The 8,050-nt window shown below is 41.7% G+C and overlaps 3 protein-coding genes and 2 long non-coding RNA genes across 5 annotated transcripts; 3 read left to right on the top strand and 2 right to left on the bottom strand.

The window, feature by feature from the left end:
- The first annotated feature begins 91 nt into the window (after positions 1 to 91).
- LOC117152925 lies at positions 92 to 737 on the top strand. Its single transcript, XR_004463399.1, has 2 exons — positions 92 to 226; positions 339 to 737. It is a non-coding gene; the product is annotated as an uncharacterized LOC117152925 (long non-coding RNA).
- A 1,823-nt stretch (positions 738 to 2,560) lies between these two features.
- On the bottom strand, positions 2,561 to 3,381 carry LOC113153656 (biotinidase-like). Its single transcript, XM_026347354.1, has 2 exons — positions 3,035 to 3,381; positions 2,561 to 2,699 (listed from the first exon to the last, which is right to left on the bottom strand). Exons 1-2 carry the CDS (start codon positions 3,248 to 3,250, stop codon positions 2,577 to 2,579), a joined length of 339 nt encoding a protein of 112 aa, XP_026203139.1. The 5' UTR covers positions 3,251 to 3,381; the 3' UTR covers positions 2,561 to 2,576.
- A 137-nt stretch (positions 3,382 to 3,518) lies between these two features.
- On the top strand, positions 3,519 to 4,368 carry LOC113154650. Its single transcript, XR_003298047.1, has 2 exons — positions 3,519 to 3,873; positions 3,957 to 4,368. It is a non-coding gene; the product is annotated as an uncharacterized LOC113154650 (long non-coding RNA).
- A 1,835-nt stretch (positions 4,369 to 6,203) lies between these two features.
- On the bottom strand, positions 6,204 to 7,090 carry LOC113154086 (biotinidase-like). The gene is made up of 2 exons (XM_026348094.1): positions 6,662 to 7,090; positions 6,204 to 6,326 (listed from the first exon to the last, which is right to left on the bottom strand). Exons 1-2 carry the CDS (start codon positions 6,875 to 6,877, stop codon positions 6,204 to 6,206), a joined length of 339 nt encoding a protein of 112 aa, XP_026203879.1. The 5' UTR covers positions 6,878 to 7,090.
- Positions 7,091 to 7,112: 22 nt separating this feature from the next.
- dmac1 (distal membrane arm assembly complex 1) lies at positions 7,113 to 7,738 on the top strand. Its single transcript, XM_026348638.1, has 2 exons — positions 7,113 to 7,500; positions 7,584 to 7,738. Exons 1-2 carry the CDS (start codon positions 7,302 to 7,304, stop codon positions 7,655 to 7,657), a joined length of 273 nt encoding a protein of 90 aa, XP_026204423.1. The 5' UTR covers positions 7,113 to 7,301; the 3' UTR covers positions 7,658 to 7,738.
- Positions 7,739 to 8,050: the final 312 nt, after the last annotated feature.

The following is an 8,050-nucleotide window of genomic DNA, read 5'->3' as shown; positions in this document are numbered from 1 at the left end:
TTGAATTATTTCAAGAAACCGGGAAGTGTATTAGCTTTAGCAAACACTAACGAACTATGTCGGCGCCCACAGGAGAAACAGACTCCCTCCAGTCGAAATCCAGACAGTTGTTAGAAAGCTGCTGGAGCTGCCGGCTCATCTCCGGAGCGGGGTTGATGCTATCCGGGGCTTATGTGTTCAATGCCGCCCGGAAAATAATGCGAACAGGAGTGCTGATGACTCCGGGGTTAGTGGCTCAGATCACATTTGCTGGATGTGAGTTGTCTTTTCTTCCTTTTCACATCCCTTGTTGTCGTATTTAAAGTAATAAACACCACGTATCTGTACGTATCTTTCAGGTCTGACTGCATGGGGAATGGTTGTCATCGCGAATCCCGTTAAAAATTCGCAAGACGCCTTCAAATCCGTTTAGGAATTCTCGGCTTCATGGACGAACTCGTCAGACGTGGACTCCCATGCACACGCATGATAATTTAGTTTTTTGCTGATTGTGTGGATGGCGTCCTGCAATATTGGACTCTAATGACTGCTTAAATTAAAAGGTAAAGACATAACACTTAAATGTTTTTACCATCATTGAAATGTTAAGAATTGGTGGTAACTGTGTATTTCAGATAATATCTAACAGTAATGGCTGATCAATACATTGACAACCATCCGTTTAGTTTTATCACAAAAGAGTGTGATATTAAGTTTTATTCAGCAGGACTAACATATTCAATGTTGTGAAAGTATCAGCAGTAAAACCAGACCGCCTTTTTTTTCTTGGTGTGTTATTAAATATGATGTATAAAGTGTTGGGGCTCATTGTAAATCTGTTGCAGTGGAAAGAAACACGAACAAGTACTTTCTGGAAATTGTGCGTAGTAATGCAGCAGAAGTAAAACAAAACATGTTACTACACATTAGGGTGCATTAGTTAATTGGATGTAGCAGAGAGCACAGAGATGATCTATTTGTGTTTGTGGTCCCTGTGCACCAGACACCACCTTTAACGTCTCACGTTCATGTAGTCGCTATAGAAACTTCAGCTGCACTTGTAGTATTACTACTAACTCAGCAACACTGACGACAACATACACACTGTGGGTCAGTTAGTCTGCGATACCTTTTATTAGTGTTATACTGATCTGAGCACAATGGCTCACAAGAAGAGTTTGGTAAGCATGATGCAAAAAAAAACAACAACAAAAAAAAAAAAACACCCTAGAGTCTTTTTCAATCGCATAAAATGATCAAGACATTCTGATTCTTTTTAGGTTAAAGAAAAATATGAAAATAGAGTTGACAGTACATTTAGGCACACTATTAACACATACTGTACACAGATATGCACATTTTTTATTATTGTAGATTCATATATACTAGGGTTAAAAAAAAGACAAGCCTTCCTGTACGGAGAGGTGTACAGAAAGTTAGAGGTGACATCTAATCCTCCGCCACTGAGACAAAACCTCGACCTCCGATGAGAGTTCCTGTCTTCCTGCTCAGCCGGTCAGAGTCCACCAGGGCTGCTCAGTGCAGGCGAATCACAGCAGATGAGGGAGCTCCATCCAGTGACTGCAGCAGAACGGGGCTCCGTCCAGCCAACGAGAGAGGCCCTCCCACAGTTGCTACCAAGTGCTCATTAGCTCACTTCAGAGCTGAAAGATCTGTTCACACTTAAAACAGAACAGGCCTGAATGCATAAAATGCCACTTATGAGTTAAAAACAAGCAGTTTTTTTTTAGGCTGCCGCTGAACGAGCTATAGCACAATGAGCTGATCATTGAGCTGCGACTGCAAGAGAAAACCCTCCCACACCGCCCAAGGAATACCCAAACACAGACCCTGTATGAGTGGTCGAGGGAGAAGTGGAAAAATACCCCCCAAAAACGAACAAATTAAAAAATATCTCAGACTTATAAAACAAGTCTGTAAATTAAACAATTTTACAACAACGGAATGTTAAGTTGTTGACATAATAAAGCATTTCTGGGGAATTTTTTTCTCGTTTTCTACTATCAAAACAATATCAATTATTTTTTTTCCCAATATAGAATGATTCAAAATGCACATGCATTGAAAAAGAAAGTATTGCACAAAATTAAAAGACATTTTCTTTGAATAAAAATGATTAGGGCTATATCTCCATATCTCTATCTTGATTTCTGTTCAGTTGTGTAAAGGAGAGCTCTAGCATGTGTCTCTCGGTCACTGTATGCACTGTATGTAGTTTTAAGGCTGGTTCACTAGCTCATACTGACACAGCTTCTGACTGAAGAGGACTGTAGGGTTCGTGTTGAAAACACACACAAACATTCACACTAAATTCTACAAGAGCAAAATACAGATTAGACCAGAGAGTACATTCTTTGACAGTGCGCTTGGACATCTAGAGCTGAGCCTCCCACAACTGTGACACATTTTCAGTGTGTCCTCAAAGCCTCACCTTTTATTTCATATTAAAAAAAAAAAAGTCAGGATAGCGTTACCCTTTCTTCACATGATGAATTCATAGAGTATCTCAATGTCAAACCAGCACGCACAGGTATGAATAGCTTGAGCTTTGGTCGTCACAGGTTATGACAGTAGCGTTAAAGGGGATTCCAGCTCTCCTGCTGGGGGTCAGGAATAGTTTCCAGGTATCCATTGATGGACGAACGGCTGAAGTTGATACCCTGAAGGCCATCCTCAGGAAACACCAGGATCTGAGCGCCCTGACCGAGAGAAGATGAGGGCAGAATACAGAAATGACCAAACCAATTTTTGAAGACTTAATTAGTCTTGGACCCTTTAAATAGTGAAGTTAGGTTCCTGCTGCACTGAATGCAACCAAGAGAACATTTAAATGAAGCCTTTTTGTTTATGTCTCCAATCACTTCACAGCAATAGATTAATTAAGGTGGTTTGCCTTTAGTAATGGCTGGCAGGTAATGATCTCCTATAAAAAGGCAGCAGGTGGACTTTGGAGCATAGTAAGTTATTTCAACAATCATTATGGAATATAGTTTACATACAAAATACACGTTGAAACTAAAAGGCTCGTCTGTACCTGCTGTGCAGCCAGGGCTGCCTGCTCCTCGTACACGTCCAGGTTTTTGTGCATGTGCTGCAGGGCTGCGGAGCGGGACAGGGGGACGCGAGGCTCCGGATTCAAGATCAAGCGGTGCTCGTACACTGCGGCAACATACGAGTCCACAGCCGGCTGTGTTTGACCACAGGCCAACCAGAAAGACAAACCAACAAGAGCGGCGACCAACAAAAACATAGCGTCTTCCCCGAGAGACTGTAAAACCTGTAACCCCAGGTTCACATCACAGCAAACAAGTGATCAGCTGATCTGGTCAATAACAAGCTCCCTATTGCGAAACAGTGTTGTGTCTGGCTCCACGTGGTCGCAGTACCCGCATCACCCCCATCGAAATGTTGTTTTTGTTCTTTTATTCGTGTCTATCTTATTTTTGCACATTGTGAAGAACACCGGGATGCGTCTTTTAAATGAAACTTTTATTTTGAAAAGTGTACAGGAAACATTCACTCACGTGACCCGGAATTACTTTCCAAAGCTGACCTTTCCACCGACAGGATGAGCAATGTGACTCTGTTTTACACTTTGCGTTTGATTTAAAGACTTGTTTGAATTATTTCCAGAAACCGGGAAGTGTATTAGCTTTAGCAAACACTAACGAACTATGTCAGCGCCCACAGGAGAAACAGACTCCCTCCAGTCGAAATCCAGACAGTTGTTAGAACGCTGCTGGAGCTGCCGGCTCATCTCCGGAGCGGGGTTGATGCTATCCGGGGCTTATGTGTACAATGCCGCCCGGAAAATAATGCGAACAGGAGTGCTGATGACTCCGGGGTTAGTGGCTCAGATCACATTTGCTGGATGTGAGTTGTCTTTTCTTCCTTTTCACATCGCTTGTTGTCGTATTCTAAGTAATAAACACCACGTATCTGTACGTATCTTTCAGGTCTGACTGCATGGGGAGTGGTTGTCATCGCGAATCCCGTGAAGAATTCGCAAGACGCCTTCAAATCCGTTTAGAAATTCTCGGCTTCATGGACGAACTCGTCAGACGTGGACTCTCATGCACACGCGTGATAATTTATTTTTTTTGCTGATTGTGTGGATGGCGTCCTGCAATATTGGACTCTAATGACTGCTTAAATTAAAAGGTAAAGACATAACACTTAAATGTTTTTACCATCATTGAAATGTTAAGAATTGGTGGTAACTGTGTATTTCAGATAATATCTAACAGTAATGGCTGATCAATACATTGACAACCATCCGTTTAGTTTTATCACAAAAGAGTGTGATATTAAGTTTTATTCAGCAGGACTAACATATTAAATGTTGTGAAAGTATCAGCAGTAAAACCAGACCGCCTTTTTTTTCTTGGTGTGTTATTAAATATGATGTATAAAGTGTTGGGGCTCAACAAAATTGTAAATCTGTTGCAGTGGAAAGAAACACGAACAAGTACTTTCTGGAAATTGTGCGTAGTAATGCAGCAGAAGTAAAACAAAACATGTTACTACACATTAGGGTGCATTAGTTAATTGGATGTAGCAGAGAGCATAGAGATGATCTATTTGTGTTTGTGGTCCCTGTGCACCAGACACCACCTTTAACGTCTCACGTTCATGTAGTCGCTATAGAAACTTCAGCTGCACCTGTAGTATTACTACTAACTCAGCAACACTGACGACAACATACACACTGTGGGTCAGTTAGTCTGCGATACCTTTTATTAGTGTTATACTGATCTGAGCACAATGGCTCACAAGAAGAGTTTGGTAAGCATGATGCAAAAAAACAAACAAAAAAAAAAAACACCCTAGAGTCTTTTTCAATCGCATAAAATGATCAAGACATTCTGATTCTTTTTAGGTTAAAGAAAAATATGAAAATAGAGTTGACAGTACATTTAGGCACACTATTAACACATACTGTACACAGATATGCACATTTTTTATTATTGTAGATTCATATATACTAGGGTTAAAAAAAAAGACAAGCCTTCCTGTACGGAGAGGTGTACAGAAAGTTAGAGGTGACATCTAATCCTCCGCCACTGAGACAAAACCTCGACCTCCGATGAGAGTTCCTGTCTTCCTGCTCAGCCGGTCAGAGTCCACCAGGGCTGCTCAGTGCAGGCGAATCACAGCAGATGAGGGAGCTCCATCCAGTGACTGCAGCAGAACGGGGCTCCGTCCAGCCAACGAGAGAGGCCCTCCCACAGTTGCTACCAAGTGCTCATTAGCTCACTTCAGAGCTGAAAGATCTGTTCACACTTAAAACAGAACAGGCTCGAATGCATAAAATGCCACTTATGAGTTAAAAACAAGCAGTTTTTTTTGAGGCCGCCGCTGAACGAGCTATAGCACAATGAGCTGATCATTGAGCTGCGACTGCAAGAGAAAACCCTCCCAACACCGCCCAAGGAATACCCAAACACAGACCCTGTATGAGTGGTCGAGGGAGAAGTGGAAAAATACCCCCCAAAAACGAACAAATTAAAAAATATCTCAGACTTATAAAACAAGTCTGTAAATTAAACAATTTTACAACAACGGAATGTTGAGTTGTTGACATAATAAAGCATTTCTGGGGAATTTTTTTCTCGTTTTCTACTATCAAAACAATATCAATTATTTTTTTTCCCAATATAGAATGATTCAAAATGCACATGCATTGAAAAAGAAAGTATTGCACAAAATTAAAAGACATTTTCTTTGAATAAAAATGATTAGGGCTATATCTCCATATCTCTATCTTGATTTCTGTTCAGTTGTGTAAAGGAGAGCTCTAGCATGTGTCTCTCGGTCACTGTATGCACTGTATGTAGTTTTAAGGCTGGTTCACTAGCTCATACTGACACAGCTTCTGACTGAAGAGGACTGTAGGGTTCGTGTTGAAAACACACACAAACATTCACACTAAATTCTACAAGAGCAAAATACAGATTAGACCAGAGAGTACATTCTTTAACAGTGCGCTTGGACATCTAGAGCTGAGCCTCCCACAACTGTGACACATTTTCAGTGTGTCCTCACAGCCTCAACCTTTTATTTCATATTAAAAAAAAAAAAAAAAGTCAGGATAGCGTTACCCTTTCTTCACATGATGAATTCATAGAGTATCTCAATGTCAAACCAGCACGCACAGGTATGAATAGCTCGAGCTTTGGTCGTCACAGGTTATGACAGTAGCGTTAAAGGGGATTCCAGCTCTCCTGCTGGGGGTCAGGAATAGTTTCCAGGTATCCATTGATGGACGAACGGCTGAAGTTGATACCCTGAAGGCCATCCTCAGGAAACACCAGGATCTGAGCGCCCTGACCGAGAGAAGATGAGGGCAGAATACAGAACTGACCAAACCAATTTTTGAAGACTTAATTAGTCTTGGACCCTTTAAATAGTGAAGTTAGGTTCCTGCTGCACTGAATGCAACCAAGAGAACATTTAAATGAAGCCTTTTTGTTTATGTCTCCAATCACTTCACAGCAATAGATTAATTAAGGTGGTTTGCCTTTAGTAATGGCTGGCAGGTAATGATCTCCTATAAAAAGGCAGCAGGTGGACTTTGGAGCATAGTAAGTTATTTCAACAATCATTATGGAATATAGTTTACATACAAAATACACGTTGAAACTAAAAGGCTCGTCTGTACCTGCTGTGCAGCCAGGGCTGCCTGCTCCTCGTACACGTCCAGGTTTTTGTGCATGTGCTGCAGGGCTGCGGAGCGGGACAGGGGGACGCGAGGCTCCGGATTCAAGATCAAGCGGTGCTCGTACACTGCGGCAACATACGAGTCCACAGCCGGCTGTGTTTGACCACAGGCCAACCAGAAAGACAAACCAACAAGAGCGGCGACCAACAAAAACATAGCGTCTTCCCCGAGAGACTGTAAAACCTGTAACCCCAGGTTCACATCACAGCAAACAAGTGATCAGCTGATCTGGTCAATAACAAGCTCCCTATTGCGAAACAGTGTTGTGTTTGGCTCCACGTGGTCGCAGTACCCGCATCACCCCCATCGAAATGTTGTTTTTGTTCTTTTATTCGTGTCTATCTTATTTTTGCACATTGTGAAGAACACCGGGATGCGTCTTTTAAATGAAACTTTTATTTTGAAAAGTGTACAGGAAACATTCACTCACGTGACCCGGAATTACTTTCCAAAGCTGACCTTTCCACCGACAGGATGAGCAATGTGACTCTGTTTTACACTTTGCGTTTGATTTAAAGACTTGTTTGAATTATTTCGAGAAACCGGGGAGTGTATTAGCTTTAGCAAACACTAACGAACTATGTCGGCGCCCACAGGAGAAACAGACTCCCTCCAGTCGAAATCCAGACAGTTGTTAGAACGCTGCTGGAGCTGCCGGCTCATCTCCGGAGCGGGGTTGATGCTATCCGGGGCTTATGTGTACAATGCCGCCCGGAAAATAATGCGAACAGGAGTGCTGATGACTCCGGGGTTAGTGGCTCAGATCACATTTGCTGGATGTGAGTTGTCTTTTCTTCCTTTTCACATCGCTTGTTGTCGTATTCTAAGTAATAAACACCACGTATCTGTACGTATCTTTCAGGTCTGACTGCATGGGGAGTGGTTATCATCGCGAATCCCGTGAAGAATTCGCAAGACGCCTTCAAATCCGTTTAGAAATTCTCGGCTTCATGGACGAACTCGTCAGACGTGGACTCTCATGCACACGCGTGATAATTTATTTTTTTTGCTGATTGTGTGGATGGCATCCTGCAATATTGGACTCTAATGACTGCTTAAATTAAAAGGTAAAGACATAACACTTAAATGTTTTTACCATCATTGAAATGTTAAGAATTGGTGGTAACTGTGTATTTCAGATAATATCTAACCGTAATGGCTGATCAATACATTGACAACCATCCGTTTAGTTTTATCACAAAAGAGTGTGATATTAAGTTTTATTCAGCAGGACTAACATATTAAATGTTGTGAAAGTATCAGCAGTAAAACCAGACCGCCTTTTTTTTTCTTGGTGTGTTATTAAATATGATGTATAAAGTGTTGGGG

The sequence above is a fragment of the Anabas testudineus genome, chromosome 11 (assembly GCF_900324465.2).
Source record: "Anabas testudineus chromosome 11, fAnaTes1.2, whole genome shotgun sequence".
Classification (NCBI taxonomy): Eukaryota; Metazoa; Chordata; class Actinopteri; order Anabantiformes; family Anabantidae; genus Anabas; species Anabas testudineus.
Note: the sequence above shows the minus strand (reverse complement) of the source record. Positions and strands in the feature narration are given on the sequence as shown.

Coding starts and splice junctions, on each gene's coding strand:
- LOC113153656 (XM_026347354.1), bottom strand. CDS start 3,250: ATGTTTTTGTTGGTCGCCGCTCTTGTTGGTTTGTCTTTCTGGTTGGCC. Junction 2,700..3,034: donor CAGCCCTGGCTGCACAGCAG/GTACAGACGAGC, acceptor TCTCTCGGTCAG/GGCGCTCAGATCCTGGTGTT.
- LOC113154086 (XM_026348094.1), bottom strand. CDS start 6,877: ATGTTTTTGTTGGTCGCCGCTCTTGTTGGTTTGTCTTTCTGGTTGGCC. Junction 6,327..6,661: donor CAGCCCTGGCTGCACAGCAG/GTACAGACGAGC, acceptor TCTCTCGGTCAG/GGCGCTCAGATCCTGGTGTT.
- dmac1 (XM_026348638.1), top strand. CDS start 7,302: ATGTCGGCGCCCACAGGAGAAACAGACTCCCTCCAGTCGAAATCCAGA. Junction 7,501..7,583: donor TCAGATCACATTTGCTGGAT/GTGAGTTGTCTT, acceptor CGTATCTTTCAG/GTCTGACTGCATGGGGAGTG.